This window comes from Tenebrio molitor, chromosome 6 (assembly GCF_963966145.1).
Source record: "Tenebrio molitor chromosome 6, icTenMoli1.1, whole genome shotgun sequence".
NCBI lineage: Eukaryota > Metazoa > Arthropoda > Insecta > Coleoptera > Tenebrionidae > Tenebrio > Tenebrio molitor.
In genome coordinates this window covers 11,387,854-11,407,947 of record NC_091051.1, presented here as the reverse complement: position 1 = coordinate 11,407,947, position 20,094 = coordinate 11,387,854, and the positions used below count along the sequence as shown (strand labels likewise).

General features: G+C 32.7%; 3 protein-coding genes and 1 long non-coding RNA gene across 5 annotated transcripts in view; 1 reads left to right on the top strand and 3 right to left on the bottom strand.

Moving 5' to 3' along the window:
* Window positions 1–414: 414 nt before the first annotated feature.
* LOC138132953 (uncharacterized) lies at window positions 415–1,776 on the bottom strand. The gene is made up of 3 exons (XM_069050700.1): window positions 1,412–1,776; window positions 1,077–1,363; window positions 415–1,024 (listed from the first exon to the last, which is right to left on the bottom strand). The coding sequence occupies exons 1-3, from the start codon at window positions 1,654–1,656 to the stop codon at window positions 522–524; spliced, it is 1,035 nt and encodes a 344-aa protein (XP_068906801.1). The 5' UTR covers window positions 1,657–1,776; the 3' UTR covers window positions 415–521.
* Window positions 1,777–1,828: 52 nt separating this feature from the next.
* mldr (mitochondrial ribonuclease P catalytic subunit) lies at window positions 1,829–4,227 on the bottom strand. 2 transcript variants are annotated; one of them, XM_069050692.1, is made up of 6 exons: window positions 3,728–4,227; window positions 3,454–3,677; window positions 3,189–3,402; window positions 2,887–3,139; window positions 2,055–2,387; window positions 1,829–1,999 (listed from the first exon to the last, which is right to left on the bottom strand). In XM_069050692.1, the coding sequence occupies exons 1-6, from the start codon at window positions 4,114–4,116 to the stop codon at window positions 1,886–1,888; spliced, it is 1,527 nt and encodes a 508-aa protein (XP_068906793.1). In that variant the 5' UTR covers window positions 4,117–4,227; the 3' UTR covers window positions 1,829–1,885. The 2 variants fall into 2 exon arrangements, with proteins under 2 accessions (XP_068906793.1, XP_068906794.1); XM_069050693.1 differs by having other exon boundaries at window positions 3,454–3,627; window positions 3,678–3,837.
* A 72-nt stretch (window positions 4,228–4,299) lies between these two features.
* LOC138132946 (ATP-binding cassette sub-family G member 1) overlaps window positions 4,300–20,094 on the top strand; it is a 74,365-nt gene continuing 58,570 nt past the window's right edge. Inside the window, exon 1 of the mRNA XM_069050689.1 lies at window positions 4,300–4,318. The gene's annotated coding sequence lies outside the window, so the exon portion shown is untranslated. The remainder of the gene's footprint in view (window positions 4,319–20,094) is intronic.
* LOC138132956 (uncharacterized) lies at window positions 5,338–8,964 on the bottom strand. Its single transcript, XR_011160226.1, has 4 exons — window positions 8,668–8,964; window positions 7,233–8,613; window positions 5,526–7,179; window positions 5,338–5,476 (listed from the first exon to the last, which is right to left on the bottom strand). It is a non-coding gene; the product is annotated as an uncharacterized lncRNA (long non-coding RNA).

Sequence of the window (20,094 nt, the reverse complement as noted above, 5' to 3'; positions counted from 1 at the left end):
ATATCATATCACAAATAAAAATACCATGTGTCATGATGAAACTGATGGTAAGCAAGTCCATGATGAATAAAATGATGTAAGACTGTTTGTTTTAATTACTCGAGTTTACGATCATGATTAGAAAAAGCTTGAAAGTTTTTCTTTGTCCAAGGTCATTTTCATATTTCCAGTGATTTTACCAATTTTGGGGGTCAGTACAAAACCGACGTTCAAAATGTACCTACCGGTTGTGTAATGATCTATTTTCGATGCAGTTTTTCACATGTTTGTGATTTTAAAGTAACTTAAACAAATAGATTCTTACCGCTGTGCGCAGAACTATCGCATTCTACAACTATTATCTAACTGAAATTTTTTATCGGCTTTACTGTGCATATATAGTTGGAATAATTAAATTAGTAATAATCAATAACGTTATTCTTTAATCCTTGTGAGGCACTTTAATTGACTAGTTACACAACAGGAAACATACACTTTATTGTACTAACATGGAATCTTTAATGCCTACTGTTACCTATATGTTAATATGTTCGATTTCCGAGTTTGGTATGAGTGTGTTTCTTTTTAATCGAGGAACTATGTGCCACGGATCCTTTCAAATCCTTAGTACTAGGCGTCTGAGGCTGCTGAGAACTTATTTTTGGCAAAGTGGGTTCGCCGTAGCTGTAGGGAGGTATTTCCATCTGGGTGCGTTCAGCTTGCATCGACACACACAAGGCTTCCTTGGAAGGTCTCATGTGACTAAAAGTGTAACAAGGAACTTTCTTCTTTGTTTTCGGGGTCGAAGTAGCGACTGGTGGCGTGGTAATCAGACTATAGTAAGGATCGATCGACAGTTTCTTTGGAGTTGAAGACGCCGCAGGTGGTTCCATTTCTTCATAATTGTTGGGCACTTCCATGCTCTTTTCAGGAGTTTGTTCCTGATCCGTTATTTCATTTATCGACAATTGTGCAGCGTAGTACAGACGTTCTACGGCGATAGCCATCCAGTCGGCGACTGATATTAAAAAGAATCCCAACTTGTCTGCAAGTGAATAAAAATTATTTCTAGGATGAGTCACACTTGGCGCAACTACCGGGATTCGAACGATTAGGCATCTCCACTTTTCTCAGATCGCTCAGTTGTTCCAAAATGATATCGGAAAGATATCGCAAACGTATTGAGACTAACGGCGGAACAGGATTTTCAGCCGCATACGATATTCCACATTTCAATAGCCTTTTAAATAATTTGTAAGCACGCTCGCGTTGTCTTTGGTGGTGCTTTTCCAATAAATATTTACGCAGTTTTTCTTTCAATTTTTTTCGCATCGCTGCCGCTTTGGATTCGGCTCTAAGCTCTGCAAAATATTTTGCCGTCTCCCTAACAAGACAATTAATTTTTTGACACTTTTAATAACGGCGATCTTACTCTGGAGACATTGCGTACAGCTGTTGTAAGAGTTGTTTCAAGTGCTTCACTTTGTCTTTGGGCAAGTGATATGCGTGTTCGTTCCACAGCGCAAGAAAGATTCGTTTGTTGGGAGTCGATAATTCATCAAGTCGACTGGTTTTACAGCACGGTTTTCTTCTTTCGTCGTTTCGCTTTGGAGGAAACTCGCTTCCTTCTTCCTCGTCTTCGTGCATTTCATCAGCGGTTTCGTCCCCATCTTCCATTATTAATTACAAAAATTTTGACTCCAAAAAATTATAATTCAGTGGAAAATTTGACCGTATCAAAAATGTACTGTCAAAAAAGTCAACTTAATTGGACTCTAGATTAATAAATTGTTAAGTTTTAATTCTTGATGTAACAAATAAAATGGTCTATCCGCCAAAAAAGACAACATTATTTAGAAGTGTATCTGTTTTATTTTTTAAAATGTCATCACTTTTGTTTACATGTTTAAAGTTTTATGCACAACCAGGTATCTGGACCGGGAACTTTGTCATTGACAAAACAAGGTATGTGCCAATATCCTCCGTTTTTTTGAGGCATGCTGGAAAATGGTAAAGGTTCCTAAAATGCAACAGCAAAATACAGTAATTTAATTTTTGCATAAAAATAAACCTACCCTAAATATGGGAATTCCACTTGGTTGAACGCGCAACAGATGGTATTTCCCCTTAGCCAACCATCTTTCAAACAGCAACTTTTGTCTCACGTTTTTTAAAAGAAACTTTTGGTTCCTCATTAAATCTCTAGTAATAATTATGGTGTCTTTGCCAGAATGTAAAGCGCAATATAATAAATAAGGGTCATCTTGAGACAAATCTTGGGTTAAGAAAATTTCAGCATTTTCTTGAACATATTTCCAATTTTTTTTGGGCCATTTGTTCATGTGATTTCGACCCATGACCAAAACTTTTTTACCGCGGTTGACAAAATGTGACACAACAGACGCAACCTGTAATGATTTTTTTTACAATCGTCCATAGCACGATCTGCTGTATTTATAACGGGCCTGTTCAAAAGTGTACTTTGTGTGATCCCCGCAGAGCTCTAGTCGCTAAAATATAGTGTACGGGCGCTTTTTGGGGATACGGAGAATTTTTCTTGTTCAAATGACATTATGAATTTGAAGTAAAAAAAACTCTCTGTTTTTGCTGCTTTGAAATTAAATTCCTGAATGTTTTCCTTATTGCTCGTTGTTTTTCTGTTTAGTGTTGTTATTGTTCTGTGTTATATTGCGCATTAATTATTATTTAAGCGTGCAGTGTCCGTTTTGTGGCGCCCTCATTGGCGGAAATTGGCTTTTTCTCGGAAACAGGCCGGTTATACAGGGTTATTATAAATGTTTCTAGTTGGCGTAGCGGCGCACCTAAGTAAAGCGCACATCCACTTACGATATTAGAAACATTTATAATAACCCTGTAATACCCATAATAACAGTAGTGACAACCTACCAATGCTGAAAACACCATAGTTGTCTGTTTAACTCCTGCAGAGTATCCAACATTTAAACCATCAATCACTACATCATATTTGTCCATATTTGATACAAAATGCTTAAACCTCAGTAATTCCTCAGGAGTTGTTTTACTGAACACATCCTTTCCAACAATTATATTTTTAATGATGTATGTTTGCAGATCTTTAAATTCTTCCTCTGTCAGGTCAAAAGATTGTAACTTACCATTGCAGCATTTACAAACACCACTAAATATAAATATAAGAAAAAACCGCTTCAAATTTATCAAGTTTTTACCTTCTATTAATAACAGAAGTGTTAACAGCTACATCTAGTTTTCTTAAACTTGATACAAACTCATCAGCAGCAGAATCATCAAGCTTTAAGCTGTGTTCATGCATAAAATTAAATAGTTTTTCAATTTCCCCGAGTGTTTCCATCTTTGAAGCACATTTTGCAACTTTTTTAAAATAAGAGTGATAAACATTTGTGTAAACTAATCTGTCCCTCTCTACAAAATCAACTATCACAATAAATAAACATTTTTCTTTCAAGTACAGACCTAATATTTCTCTAAAGAGTTTCCATGCTAAATCATCTGCATTATTTAGAAAGGCAGCTGAGATAAGGGCACAGGTGACAAATGTAGTAGGTACAGCTGTTACTCTTATTTCATCCAACAAAGCCTCACAAAGGTGCCACTTCTTGGTCAAGCAAAGTGCCACAATTACATTTTCTAATGTTAAAGCATCTAAGATAGGATGAGACTTTCTTATGTTATCATACCTGAACAAAACATAACTGACATTGATACAACTTTTCCTTCTTCAACTCACAGCATTAAAATTTGTTCTTCTTCTTCCTTTCCTATTGGCTGCTCTGTGCCTTTTATATACATTAACTTCAAATATTTTCCTAATGTGGCCAGGTTCAAATTAATATTTTCTTTCTTTAAATAGTTTAAGTAGCTGAAAGCTAAATCATATTCTTTTTTTGCAGTGCAGATACTTATGGTCATTGCGTCAAGATTTAAAGGTGTAATTTGTTTGTGGGCATTTAACATATCTGTTCTTACGTTTTTCCAGTCTTGTATTGATTTAATTTTGTTATTCTCAATGATTTTCCATAAAATATCACTTGGTGTTAACCGCTCCTTCAAGTCTAGTGCGGGTCGGTTTACACATCTTTTAATAAGAAAACTACCAAAATTATATCTTCTTAACATTTTACACCCCCTTTCATTCCTTTAAAACCTGTGAAAATCTGCACACACTTCAATACTTTTTTTTGAGGTTATGTTTCGTTTAAATGTCCTGTGAGTCATTAGAACTACTAATTGGGGTAGTGGTAGAGCAAATATCCAGAAAGACATTGTATCTACTGTGGTTAGTTAATTTTTATTTGTGACGCCGGAAGCGGAATCGGAGGTAAATAGTTTTTTTTTTTAATTAAAAGTACATAAATCATATTTTTGATTAAAAAAGTTTATAAAACGGATTTTCTTCGGAAGGAAAAAGTAATAGGTAATAATAAAAGTAAGGAAACTTGATTTTATATGTGTAGGCTGATGAATTGATGTTGATGAATCTTCCCCTCGTTTGTAACTAAGAAATAATTCAAGGAGAAAAATTATGACTTAGTGTTTAGTCATTAGTTATTATTATTAGTATCAGTTATTATTATTATTTTACATTATATTTTAAACTCTTAATTAATTCATAAAAACTAGGCAACCAACTTTACAGAGAACGATAAATTTGTAATATTCTGAACATTTTGGTTACTTTGATTGAGATACATTTTTTTGTTTGCACATTTTTAGGCAGTAAGTTCCGAAGATTTAAGCTCTATTATTCAAAATTTTTTCCCTCAAAATGTGCCAAAATCAATCACACACACCACTTTTTTAATCAGTCTTGGAATTTTTTTGATTTTAAGGGGGACAATTCTATTTACCGAAGCTCTCACGTGCATGAATTACTTCTTGCACCTGGGGCAGGAAGTGTATTAACACTCGATACCGTTAATTAGGTTCTTTAAAACCTATCAGAAGAATGCTTTCAGTTTTCAGTATTATAAAAATTATCTAGGGTAAACCATCGACGCATGGTTCTTTTTTTCGTTGCCGCGTCATCATAAAGAAAGATAGTGTACTGAAGGGCACATTCGTCACTGTTTAAGTGTTTAACGGCGGTCAAGCTGTGAAATTTGAATTTTAGTACTTTGTGAAAGCTTTTTTAAAAGATTATTGGGATATTTAATATCTACAATAACAAGGCATTGGTTTATTTATTATGTGTTATTTATAATGTAGGTACATATTATGTGTTAAACTGAATTAAAATGATTAGATATGTTGTTGTAACACTCAAAATTCCAAAAAATGTGCTTCTGTTAATTTCAAAAAAATCTGCTGCTGTAAATCTTGCACCACTGTCCGAAATTTCTCTTGCCAACAGCATTAGTTCTTTTCTCTCCTTGGAATCATCCAAAAAGTCTTTTTGAATTTTATAACACAGAAACATTGTCTTTTTCCCGGCGGAAGTCGCGTAGTCGCAAGACGTAATCACAAATATCATAGAGACCTACAAGTTTCTACTGAAAAATGTAAAATTACAGTAATCGGTAACTTACCAAAATGTAGGTAAAAATAAACAAATTTGTAACAAACATATTTTGATTAAATGTGTCATTGTTTATTATAACATTTTTATTCAGAGCAAACATGTATTTCAAAGACATTAAAATTTGCAATATACCCCTTCCACAAAGACAAATTAAAGACCACCCAAAAATTTTATTGAAACAAGTGATTGTCTCTCTGAGGATTCTCCAAAGGTTTCCAACTTCTCTGATTAAAGAGACTGAATTTTTTACCTTTGAAATGTTTGGTTCAAAAGTAGAAGTGAAATTTGATTCAAGAAGTTTATTTATATCTTCGTATCGATACTTGAAGGCGCTTGCAATGTTGCAGATTAAAATGCAAATAACGAATTCGTATAAATAAAAAATTTCATAGATAATAAAAGCAGGAGAAAGCACCAGTGTAGGCAAAATTTTGAAACAGTAATAAGTAACATACACGTTGCAGATTAAAAAACCTCCTATACTTAAAACAAACTGAAAGTAAAAATTTCTGAATAAATTGTTTTCTCGTTTATTTCTGTTGTTCAGCTTCGCATCGACGTACTGAAAATTGTTGTTGAGCTTTAACCAACTGTCGTGACTAAACAAACAGGAATTCACAACCGTTAAAAAGGGAAGTGTGAATAGAAAAATAAAATTAATGAACTCCATAACAATTGATGTCATTTCGCTGCCTTGTTGTGTGTGGAAATTCATTTCATCATAAAGCGTTAATGCGCTAGCTATTGTCAAGAAAATTATTAATAAAAAGGCCTGAATTTTATTCAGTAACGGATTGGTTATAACTCTTTTCTCGAAATCATAGGGTGGATTGGAGGCTAGAAAACTGCCAATTTTGTAAAGTAATTTTAAGAAACGTATATCCCTTTTCGATAGATTTATGTCACTCATTTTAATTTTTCAGAAGATACGATACACAACTGAGCACCAAATCGATCTTGACATATTTTCCGGTTTTGTATTTTGTCCTAAATAATAAATTGCTTCAATTTCCGGTTCATTTCATTTCACTTTTCAATATCGTTAATAAATTTGTTTTAGGTGCACCACTTAATTAAAAATTACCTTATAGAATTGTATTTATTAATATTAACACACTTCTGGTTATTAGTTGTATTTTCTGTACACATGAATAATTTTACAGTGTGTCAGATGATAAACTAAACTATTATAATGTTTAACTGACTATTTATCATGAATTTATGTCGTGGCTTATCTATTTATTGAGTAACCAATTAAAACCTTAATTGAAGTTTTGTGTTACATTATGGCTTTTGTTGTCGTTAATTGATTGGATATTTTCTAATAAATAAACATAACATAGTAAACATTATTCCAGAACAAATATTCTTCGCTTCAATCGAAATTAATTTTGCCCTATGTTTTTAAACTGAACAATAATAATAAAATATGTAGTTGTCGTGCTGAGAATTCCAAAAACTGTGCCTCTGTTAATTTCGAAAAATTCTGCAGCTGTAAATCTCACAATGTTAACTGAAGTTTCATTGGCCAACCACAACAACTCTCTTCTTTCATTTGAATTATCAGGGAAGCATTTTTGCATTTTGAAACACATTTCAGTTGTAATTCTAGACTCGGAGGCAACGGAATCGCAAGACATGATAACAAATATCATGCAGATCTGTAACAAATGATCAAATCTGTATAAAATGAAAAATTAAAATTTCAACTCACCCATATGTACGCAAATATTATGAAATTGGTGAGAGCTAAACGACGAGTTTGATCCTTTTCCGGAACCGTGAAATTCTTATTTAGTATAATGACAGTTACTTCGAGAGATTGTAAAAGTTGTAAAACTGCTCTACCACTGAAAAAAATCAAAGGCCATCCGAATATTCTGTTGCAGTAGGTCACTGTGTCGTGTAAAATCATCCACAAATCTGAAATTTCTCTAATGTGGCTGGTGGGATTTTCTGGTAGGACGTGAAACTGAAGAAGTTGGTTCAGATCTTCGTATCTGTGTCTTAAGGCGACCATTATGTTGTAAATCAGAAAACACATGTAAAATTCACACAAGTTGCAGATCAGGTGCAACCAGTACGCTGTGGTAAGGTGAACGACTGGGGATAATTTGTAAATAGTGTAATTTACGTAAAAGTTGAAAATCAAATACAACAGAAATATTGTAAAAAATCGACAGTACGCGTTCTTCAGTAGTGTCCTGCTTTGTACGTTCTTAGTGGCGAGTTTGTTGTCAAAAAGTTGAAGATTTCTGTTCATCTTGAGCCAGTTTTCCTGGTTGAGCAACGAAGAACTCAAAATCATGGCAGCAGTCTCTGCTATTAGACAGCAACTGTTGAATATTTCCACAATAAAGAATGTTGTTATTTTTTTCTTATGCGAAACGTAAATTTGCATTATCTCATAAGCTGACAATGTACCGCTCAATATTAAAAAACTAACTAACACAAATCCATAAATTTTACACATCAGTGGATAGATTATGACGTTCTTTTCGAAATTGTAACTTGGACTAACGGCTAATACATTGCAGCACTTGTAAATCAAGTCCAAATATTGTATGTCTCGTTTCAGCATCTTCTTATCGCGCGTTGGGACTTAACCGCACTACAAAAAATACTAAAGCCTTCAGGTAATGTTTCATTATTTCGTAGAAAAGAATGAAACATCTTTCATCAATCAATTTATTTGCTCACGTCTTGATACCGACACCGTTCCTCTTTCATTAGAATCATTCAACGGAAAGTGGATAAATGAAAACGTTAGTGTAGAAAAACTAAACAGAAGAAATATCTAGTAGTAGTGCTTGGTACAGTTTTCACAAGTTCTGAATGGTGAACTGAATTATTATGATGAAATATGTTGCTGCTGCGCTCAGCATGCCGAAAAATGTCCCTCTGTTGATTTCGAAAAAATCCGCAGCAGTAAATGTAACAACATCTAAATTTGCCTCGTTTGCAAATATTATCAATTCCTTTCTTTCGAGTGAATCGTTTTTGTAAAGATTTTGTAATTTGTAACACAGCAGAGGTGTCCTTTTGCTGATCGAAGAAGCTGTATCACAAGCCATAACTATGACAGTTGTACACGTCTAAAAATTAATTAGTGCACTTATGTTTTTTTTTTTTTTTTTAAATTATCTTACCGACATGTAGATAAATATGAATAGATTGAAGATAATCAAGAATGGATCTGCTGCAACATTTTTTGGTAGATTTAGATAAAACAATAAAAACTGTAGGGATGACAGCAGTTGTAAAACTCCTCTTCCAATCAAAAAAATTAAAGGCCATCCGAATATTGCATTGAAACAGGTGACATTTTCAGTCAAGGTTCTCCGAAGTTGTGCTACTGTTCTTATGAAGGCAACTGCGTTCTTAGATGGAATAATTTTTGATTTCATGTAGTTATCAGTTTCTAGCATTTTGTTCAAATCTTTGTATCTATACTTGAAGGTCGTTATAATGTTGTGTGTTAATGTAATTGTGAATAATTCACAAAAGTGACAAAGTTGATGGAAAAAATACGATTTGGACACTTGGAATTGACAAACTGCATAACTTTGAATACATAGAACTATACCCAAAATGACAGTTCCTCGAAAATATATGTTTTTATAGAATTTTTTTGAAGTTGTATTTCTGTTGTTTAACTGTTTATCCACGTACTGAAAATTCTTGTTTAATGTTGTCCAGCTTTGTTGATTGTAAACACAAGAGCTTAAAATCATCGATATCACCAGAGCAACCAAGGAGGAGCTATTAATGAAGGACACTACCTTGGCGCTTGCCAATTCTGTTGCATTATTATAGTGAACATTTCCAAGCAGCGTCATAATTTCTAGTGCTACTAGACCCGTTGTGGCTAAAAATCCGTAAATTTTGGTTAGTCGAGGAAACATAATAACATCTTTTTCGAAATTATAGCCTGGACTTATTGCCAAAATGTTACCAATTTTGTAAATTCCATCCAAATATCGTACATCTCTCTTTGATAGTCTTAGATAGTTCATTCTGTGCGGTAAAAACAGTTTTGTAGAACGTGTACGTGGCCAATACTAATTTGTTCCCCTAGTTTTATTTAATAATGATGATGTTTCATTATTTTCATGTATTTGTTGATGTCAGTTTATAAATTAATCTAGTACCATTATCCCATTTACAATAATTGTTCACAACTCATCGATAGATCTGGTTTATGTATGATGCGCATGGTTCTAAGAATAAGAATAATAGTAATAATTACGGACGTTAAATAATAGTAGTTTTTAGAATCTGCGTCTCTAATAGGTCTATTGTTGTATTCAATTTGGAGTCGTTTATGGCTATCTCTTAAAGCACTCGTAGTTTAATAGATCTCTAAGAAATTTTTAATCAATATTTCAGTGTATTATTGTCATTTACACCAAAAAACTTCCAATATTAATGTTCAAACTCTACTTTTTAACATATGTTGCAGTTGTAGTTGCATCCGTTACCTTGAATTTGCAATTAATACAAAATTTCCTAGAATTTGGAAATTTAATTTTTTTATTTAAAAATTAAAACAAGGGTGCAAATTCTAAAAAATAACATAAAAAACTTGTTTTATAAGGGCATTGGCGCACTCGTTCCATACAAAATACGGGTCGTTTTCTACACCTGGAACTCGTGCGCCAAATCAACCCTTATAAAACTCGTTCTTTAATATACTATTATTTAACGAGTGGGCCTTTAAAACACTCGTTTCACTCGCGTTTTAAAATGGCCCACTCGTGCCAAAAAAGGCCCAATTTACACACGAACGAGTTGAATACAACGTTTTTTTGTTCGACGAGCCCCTTAAAGGCTTCAAATCGCTTAAAATCTTTAAAATTAGCTTGACGTTTCGTTTTGACAAGTTGTGACATTTATCAAAATCCGTTCACACAGGAGAAAATTCTTAAATTCTGACAGTGTCGAACAAAAAAGATTTTAATTTAATTTAGCAACTAACACTATGATCTAGACATTTAGTTGAATTGTACCAGTACTATAAAGTACGTAGCTGTTGTTCCAAAAATTGTGAAAAGAGTAGTTTTATTAATTCGAAAAAAATTTGCCGCAGTAATCTTAACAGTGTTTGCTTTCAGTTGGTGTCCCAAATTAAACAATTCCTTGCGCTTGTCAGAATGTTCGGAAAATTGTTCTTGTAATTTGTAACATAAGAAAATCCCTCTCTTACTTTCTGTTTCTACTGCGTCACAAAATATCATTACTGTAGCAGTAATAATCTGGGAAACGATAAGAGAGTAGGGTCAATTTGAGAAAATTGTAATTTTTACCATCGTGTGTGCTATGAGGATGATATTTCCAAAAAACAAGGCGTCCTTAAAATGTTGCTCAGTTTGCAAGAAACCATCGATTGTGTAGTTTAAGGATCTCAGCATTTGCATAATGTTCCTGCCGATGATAAGAACAAACAACAATCCAAAAATATTATTAAATGCCTCCACTGTTTCTGCTAAAATTCTTGAGATGCTGCCAATTTTTCTTATAGATTTGGTCGATCTAATATGCAAAATTTCCTGCGAAAGCGGTGGACCAGTCGCGTTCAGAAGACCATTAATATCTTCGTACCTATACTTCAACGCCATAGCAATATTGATAATTAAAAAATGCAGCAGAACGTTGTAGAGATAACAGAATTCGTGGAGTGCATACATTATGTACATCGGCGTTCCCATTTGATTTTTCGTTAAATATATGATGCGTAGGATTCCGTAAAGAAATGTCACAGAGTAAAAAACGAGCTGAACGAAAACACTATTGAAAAGAAATTTTTCCTTTTTACCTTTGTTGTTGAATATTGTATCGATAAACTGCAAATTATTGTTTAATTTGAACCAATTTACTGAATTACCAAAAGTTGACGCAATTATTGAATGCAAAGGAATTGCTATGAGGAAAAATTCATTGATGTCGTTTACAATTAAATGTGTAACTGTGTCTTGTGACGTAAGAAAGTAGTGACGTGTGTAGATTGAATAAATTGTTCCTAGGACAATGATGGATACGAGTAGCGAGGCTTCTAGTTTTTTAAATTTTGATTTTTCAATGACAGATTTTTCGAAACTATAATTAGGAATTATACACAAACTGGCACAAATTTTGTAAATTATTGTAAAATGGCGGATGTCTCTCTTCGAAAGTTTAAAATAATCCATGATGGTTTTATTCTATTTATGGAAACGCAACAATATTACCAAGGGCAGTCTGCAGTGGTAATGAATTAATTACAGTCTTATACTTTACCCTCTCAGTATATTAAACGTCACTTCGTGTAAATAAATTAACTAGAATATTCTAGGGAATCAACATGTTATTATTACTTTTACTTTATTAATAGTGTAACAATGAAGTTGTGGTAAATATTTATTAAAGCTCATGAATAAGTTGTGTTTTTAAAATAAATGGAAATAAACGTAATTAATTATACAATAATTATATTACATCGTTAAATGTTTATAAAAATATGGTTGGTTTACTGACAACTATATACGGTAGTTTTTAGTTACCTATTGCGTTACTGCCATTTTCATTTATACTTTTTGAGCACTTTTTTAACTAAAAGCCGCAGAACAGTCTTTGGTACAAAATCGGAGTCTATGTTATGTTATTCTATGCTACTAAAACGCCTGTCCGTTCTATATATTTGACACACCAGATATGTATAGCTTCTCATCAATGTATTGAAATTGTTTGTTGAACCTTAACTGTCGTACCTAAATAAAAAGGAATAAATGGATAAATGAAAACATGAGCGTAGAAAAGATAATCTTGAGAAACATCTAGTATCGGTGGTGCTTGATATAGTTTTTACAAGTTTTGAATATTGAATTGAATAATTATGATAAAATATGTTGCTACTGCGCTCATCATGCCGAAAAATGTCCCTCTGTTGATTTCGAAAAAATCCGCAGCAGTAAATTTAACAACATCTACATTTGCTTCGTTTGCAAATATTATCAATTCTTTTCTTTCGAGTGAATCGTTTTTGTAAAGATTTTGTAATTTGTAACACAGTAGAGGTGTCCTTTTGCTGATCAAAGAAGCTGTACCACAAGCCATAACTATGACAGTTGTAGACGTCTAAAAATGAATTACAATCGCGGCCATCCAAAAGTGAACGATAGCTTGCGAAAATTTCCGTATTTTTCGTTAGATTAAATCAGGCTGTATTCATTGGCGTTCGTGCAGCAGGCGTTACTATTTTAATAATAAAAAGTTGTAATAATAAAAATGAGACAGAAGTAATTAATACGTTATTAAAGTGAAAGTAAACTTTAGTAAAGAAACCTTTCTAACACCTATTCGCATTCGCAAGCCTGTTTTCTTGCCAACCCCTCTTTATATTGAAGATGCAAGTCTTACTGCAATGTAATTCTCTCGCCACAGCAGCCAACGACCAATTTTCTTCTTGCTTTGCAATAGCCCTAGCTGTCTGTATCGGAGAGAGATGTGGCATTTAAAAAAAATAGTTTCAATAAATTTTTTATCGCTAGTGTCAAACTTTGACATTTTAGGACGCCTATGATTTAAAGTAAATATCAAACTATAAAAAAAAAACGTTCACTTTTGGATGGCCGCGATAGTACATATTGCACTTTTTTTTTTTTTGTTTAAAAATTATCTTACCAATATGTAGATAAATATGAATAGATTGAAGATCATCAAGAATTGATCTGCTGCAACATTTTTTTGTAGATTCAGGTAAAACAACAAAATCTGTAGGGACGACAACCGTTGCAAAACTCCCCTTCCAAACAAAAAAATCAAAGGCCATCCGAATATTGTATTGAAGCAAGTGACATTTTCAGTCAAGGTTCTCCGAAGTTGCGCAACCGTTTTTATGAAAGCAACTACGTTCTTGGATGGAATAATTTTTGATTTCATGTAGTTATCAGTTTCTAGCATTTTGTTCAAATCTTTGTATCTATACTTGAAGATCGTTATAATGTCGTGTGTTAATATTATAATTGTGAATAATTCACAAAAATGACAAATTTGATGGAAAAAGTACGTTTTGGACAATTGGAATTGGCGAACAAAATAAATTTGAGAAGTTATGACAAAACCCAAAATAACAGTAACTCGAAAATAAATGTTTTTATAGAATTTTTTTGAAGTTGTATTTCTGTTATTTAACTGTTTATCCACGTACTGAAAGTTCTTGTTTAGTGTTGTCCAGCTTTGTTGATTGTAAACACAAGAGCTTAAAATCATCGATATAACCAGAGCAAGCAAGAAGGAGCTGTTAATGAAGGACACTACCTTGGTGCTCGTCAATTTTGTGTAATTAAAATAGTGAAATTTATCAGACATCGTCATAATTTCTAGTGCCAGTAGACCCATTGTCGCTAAAAATCCGTAAATTTTGGTTAGTCGTGGAAATAGTATAACATCTTTTTCGAAATTATAGCCTGGACTTATTGCCAAAATGTTACCAATTTTGTAAATTCCATCCAAATACCGTACATCTCTCTTTGATAGTCTCAGATAGTTCATTCTGTGCTGTAAAAACAGTTTTGTAGAACGTGTACGTGGCTAATACTAATTTGTTCCCCTAGTTTTATTTAGTAATAATGCTGTTTCATTGTTTTCTGGTACTTGTTGATGTCAGTTTATAAATTAATCTAGTACCATTAGCCCATTTACAATAATTGTTTACAACTCGTCGATGGATCTGGTTTATGTATGATGCGCATGGTCCTCAGAGTCGTAACAATGACGGACTTAATGTTAAATCAAGATTTTTATTGGAGTACATACTTATAAATTACGTGGTTGGTGTTTCAAAAGTTGTGCAAAGAGTAGTTTTATTAATTTGAAAAAATTGCCGCAGTAACCTTAAGTGCTCATTCACAATGGACATAAGCCTAAAAACGACATACAGATACGTAATTTATAAAGATGAACAAATGGAAACCAGTGTAAGTATTGTTCACAATGCGTACATAATTCTAATGTTTATGTCATCCTTATGCATCTCTTATGACCGTACGTAAGAAATACATAAAATTGGAATCGTTCCAACTTTATGTCCTCCTTGTGCAAAAATTATCAAAAATATTTCTTCAATAAAGTGTGTTCGTGTCTCACGGTGTGCATAAGTGTCAAAATTGTACTGTATGTTAATATAATTAATATACCGGGTTACTGACGAAAAACCTTTGATGCTGTATCTTGCTTATTTTTTATACATTATATCGGGTGTTTTTTTAATTTCACCTCGTAATAGGCGTTGAAGAGTCGATTGTGAACGCACCATTCGTGTAAAACGTAAGATTTAAACAGCTGATCTGTGATCCGTAACCTGTATAGTGTATAGTGCGTTCACAATCGACTCTTCAACGCATACTATGAGGGGAAATTTAAAAAAACACCCGATATACATATTATAATATACATATTATAATATGTATACTAAAGTTGTACATAACAATTATGTTCATTGTGAACAGTTCCCCTAAATTACGTATATGGCTTATGTAATATTATGTATTTCTTAGGCTTATGTCCATTGTGAACAAGCACGTACAGTGTATGGTTTCACTTGTTTTCCCAAATTAAATAATTCCTTGGGTTTGTCAGAATGTTCAGAGAATTGTTCTTGTAATTTGTAGCATAAGAAAATCACTCTTTTACTTTCAGTTTCTATTGTACAACAAAATATCATTATTCAATTGTAAAAAATTTCAATTTTTTAAAAATATTGTAGATACATATTACTTTATATACAGACTGATTCACATAACTTTCCCATCCTAACGAAATTTAAATGCAGCCAGTAATACATTATTCAGTGTAACTTGATACGGTTGGCTTCAAAAAAACGGGAACTGTCAGAAAAAGTTCTGTCAGATTTTATTAAATTTTTATATAGTCGTTTTCAACGACATCCGTGCTGTCAGTGTCATTTTTAATATGTTGGTGCAGATTGTACACACAAATTCATAACAAGTATTCAGAGTATAAGAAAATCCTAGTTAAAAAAATGTCAAACAAGAAATTGAAGTTATGGTAAAAGAAAATTTATATTTCGTGAAACGTCAACAACAAACGATAAAACTCAATCTTCAACATGGTGTAAAACATGGTTAAACGAAGTCATCCTCGGAATCCGAATCAGACTACATTTTTTATCGGAAATGATAAATAATAATTTGAATTTATCAATTTGCCGCGTCAAGGTAAATTGCCAAATTAGGAAATTCAAAATTACTAAACTGAAACAGCAAGTGATGCCAACATACTGTCATACTGACAGCACGGATGTCATTGAAAACGACTATATGTAGTTTGAAACGACCTTTTAGAGTTTAGGTTAAAAAACTGCACTTATGTGTCAGAAATACTACTGTCAAACGGACACAAATTGACATAAATTGACAAATTAAATTTCCAATTCACATTAGGTCAGATTTCAATTCCCGTTTTTTTTTTTTGAAGCGAACTGTACCTCTTTACTATGAAATCTGGACACTCCTGGCATTATTGACAATCATTTGACAGTTCCTTTTTGTACTATTGCGAGCATGGAATTTCGGGCAGCAATTTACATGTCATTTAAAAAAACCCATTGACGAAACTTCAAAATAAACTGTCACAATTATGCACAATTATTTTACATTTTAGTTATTGATTTCCAAAGTTTAATAAAAAAGACGGTTTAGTTTTCAGAAAATCACATCTAAGCACTTGCAGCTTTTCAGAAATGACGAATGCAATTTGCAAAATGGTATGAGGCAATAGTAGATATTAAAATGAGGTTATTAATACGTCTAGCACCTAAAGTCTATTTTACATTTTATATCAGTCAAATTTCAATTCTGCCCGAAATTCCGTGCTCCCAATAGTATAATTCTGAAATAATTTTTGTTAATTAAAATGTGCTTCAATGACGAAAGGGTCGATATGATATTGATATATGATGAGTCAGTTTCTTAAAAAAAAAATATTGTCGATTACTGCCATTTTAAAATTTTTATAATTGAAACTTTTGTGAGGGTTGTCCAGACCATACAAAACTTTAAAATAATTCATGTTTTTGGATCAAGTTATGAATGAAAAACGTATTGCTGGGTGCATTTAAATTTCGTTACGGTCGGAATGTTATGTGAATCAGTCTGTATTATTAATTTATAAATTGGTATTCCCATTTGATTTTTCGTTAGATATAAGACGTAAAGAAATGTGGCACAGTACAAAACAAGCTGAAAATTTTTTCCTTCTTACTTTTGTTGTTGAATATTGTATCGATAAACTGCAAATTATTGTTTAATTTTAGCGAATATACTGAATTACCAAAACTTAACGCAGTTATCGAATGCAAAGGAATTGTTATTAGGAAAAATTCATTGATATCTAAAATGTGTAAATGTGAATTGTGACGAAAGAATTGTAGTGACGTGTGTAGATTGAATAGATTGTCCCTAGGACAATGGTGGATATGAGTAGTGAAGCTTCTAGCTTCTTGAATTTTTAATTAAATTAGAGTTAAATAGCGGATGTCTTTTTTTCAAATAATCCATGATGGTTTTATTCTATTTGTGGAAACGCTATAATAATAATGTTACCAAGGCCAGTCTTTAATGGTAACGAATTATAATTACAATCGTATAGTTGACCCTTTCAGTATATTAAGCTTCATTTGGTGTCAATAAAGAAATTACAGTATTATAGGAAATCAACATGTTATTATTACTTTTCACTTTTATTAATAGTCTAATAATGCAGTTGCTGTAAATGAAAATAAAATTTGTTAAAAACTCATCAATAAATTGTGGTTTTATTATAAGTATAAATAAATGTAATTATGTATAATTATATTACATGCACAAAGTATACAGGTGCCACAAAATGCGCGGAACAACTTAGCAGTACGTTTTGAAAAAATCTATCTTCTTTTTTGTAGAAGATATGGACCTATTGGCCAGTTTACAGAAGTGAAATTAAGTTAATCGTAATCAAAGGCGAGATTAACTGAACACGTGATCAGATTGAAAATCAATCGAACTTTCGGATTCACGAGTTAATCGCGCATTAAAATTTAATTCTCTTTCTATAAACTGGCCCTAAATGTGGCAACATTTAAAAACATTCGATTTCTCCCAATAATATGCAGACACATATTTCATTTTTGTTGTATCCATGGAAATAAGAAAGAACAATCAAATCCATGTTTCCATATGTTATTTGAGGCAAAACCGACATAAAATCACTTCTTCCAATTGTTGGAAATAATGATGTAAATAATTGCAAACCTGATCTTTTTTAATATTTAAAATAAATGAGATCAAAGCTGGACCTTTTGAGACCCCATATCTTCAAATCTAACAGATATAAAATGTATTTATTATTTTTCTCATAATTTTCTAATATTGAGTTGTTCCGCCAATTTTGGAGGATCCTGTATACACTAATCAAAACAAAATAAGAGGCACTTTTATGAAGCTGAATATTTTTTTGTTATTGCAATATAGGAGACAATCTATTGTAATCTGTTTGTGATGGTTACAGGAAAAAATTAAATGCAAAAATGTGTATTGAAATTCTTTATTGTTCAAACAAAAACATTCTGAAAAAGAAACAAAAGTGCAAAATTAATAATGGGGTCTCCTCTAACTCGCAAAACTTTCAACCGAAACCTTTTCTTCTGGGGTACCGTCTAGATACCGGTCCCCTGAGCATCTCACACACTCGAACTCGTCCATCACTGCTCCAAGTTCCAATCAACATGTTCTTGAGCAAATAACCTTCTTATTCTACACTGCTCAGGGCTTAAAAGGGGTACTTTAGTTGGTCTTCGCGCGTTAAACATGAAGTCTGTTCCGTATTGTTTGGGTACTCATTCTGGTTTTTGTCATTTCTACCAGCTCATTTTGGAACGTTGCAGCAGTACTTCTGCATACTCTGGTGGCCCAAAGCCTTATCAAACAGTCTTCTCTCTCGGAAAGTGTCCTTGCACGAGGCGAAGAAGGTTGTCTTCCAACAATACCATAGATTTGATCGTCTACGGCAAATTCGTCGAATGCAGTTGCTCGAAATCAATTGCTCGAAAATGAAATTGCTCGAATGTAACTTTTCTCGAAATACAAGTTCCTCGAACGGCAATTTCTCGAAAATGTTTTGCTCGAATTTATATGGTGGAAAATGTTTATCATTGAAGTGTAATTTAATTACGGACTAGCCGTAACACTATTCCTCAGTTCACGATGCCTTAGTTCTGTAATTTGTTTCCATAAATTGTAGTAATTGTCAATTTGATTGATTACATTTACTGATAGAACCATATCGCTAATTCAAAAATAGTAGGGCGGTGCAGGCAAATTTACATGTGAAAAATTTTCATAGCTAACTAGATGAACACCATTTTGTTCCACACTGCATAATATTACATAAAACTTTGTTTAATACACACTTGACATATTTCTTAGAAAAACTTGACATATTCATGTGCGTATTTGAAATATTTCTTGTGCTTAAAAATCCGAACTTTAATGATAATTACCTTCGAGCAAAACATTTTCGAGAAATTGCCGTTCGAGACACTTGCTTTTCGAGCAAAGTCATATTCGAGCAATTGACTTTCGAGCAGCTGATTTCGAGCAATTCGTTTTCGAGCAATTGAATTCGAGCAATTTACCTAGAACCAGATTTGATACCTTAATCCAGGCCCTATTTAGGGCAGCGCGACTAACATTTAAGGTTCGGGCTAGTTACCGTCTTCAATTAGAGTAAGGCTTCTGAATAAAATAAACTTAAAATATACCAAAAACTTGTAGCATCATTTGGCTCATGGTTTCCGTGTAAGTTATAAATTATATAATATATTTGACATCTTTTGTGGTATACGGAGAAATCTAACCAGTTTTCTATTATGCATAGGAATGGGGTTATTGTTTAGAGATAATAACTGAATAGACTACCCAAATACCATTACATTCTTTGTTTTCATACACTACACAGTTGATTAGTGTCCATGGCGACACTTTATTAACAACAGTAATTGTTCGTTAATATCTTCCCGCATGCATCTATTAATTTAGAATGAATTTAAAGGTTCGTGCAATAACATTAGTAAAATACTGTTGTTAAAGATGATGAAAAGTGACATTAGATTTTTGAAAATGATTTACAAAATCGGCAGCATTATGGGTGTTACCCCGTTTTACGATTTTGAAAACGCCAGACTGAAACATACATTTTTGAAAAAAATTCAAAGTGTTGTTATGATTGTTTTCGTAATTATTGGATGCTCTTATTGCATGTATCAACGTTACCACTTTTTCAATGACATTTTTTCAATAACTAACACTATATTGGATGCGGTTTGTGAGTTTTTCCTGGTTTCTTTGACAATGAGTGCTTTAACAAATAACCGAGAAGAGTGGTTGTCTCTTAACAACAACTTTCAAAACATAGATAAAATGATGTTTAAGAGAAATCAAAAAGAAAGCATTTTTAGTAACATTTATCTGCATTTCGTTCTTTACATTTTTATTGTTTTATCTGGCATATGTTACATGAGTTACATATGGCAGATTAAAGTT

Bases quoted from the DNA above. Each gene is read 5' to 3' on its own strand.
- mldr (XM_069050692.1), bottom strand. From the start codon at position 4,116: ATGTTAAGAAGATATAATTTTGGTAGTTTTCTTATTAAAAGATGTGTA. The intron at 3,403-3,453 runs GTCTGTACTTGA...TTGATTTTGTAG, and splicing joins ACTCTTTAGAGAAATATTAG to AGAGGGACAGATTAGTTTAC. The intron at 2,000-2,054 runs GTAGGTTTATTT...GTTGCATTTTAG, and splicing joins GTGGAATTCCCATATTTAGG to GAACCTTTACCATTTTCCAG.
- LOC138132953 (XM_069050700.1), bottom strand. From the start codon at position 1,656: ATGGAAGATGGGGACGAAACCGCTGATGAAATGCACGAAGACGAGGAA. The intron at 1,364-1,411 runs GTAAGATCGCCG...TTGTCTTGTTAG, and splicing joins CTGTACGCAATGTCTCCAGA to GGAGACGGCAAAATATTTTG. The intron at 1,025-1,076 runs GTAGTTGCGCCA...ATTCACTTGCAG, and splicing joins GCCTAATCGTTCGAATCCCG to ACAAGTTGGGATTCTTTTTA.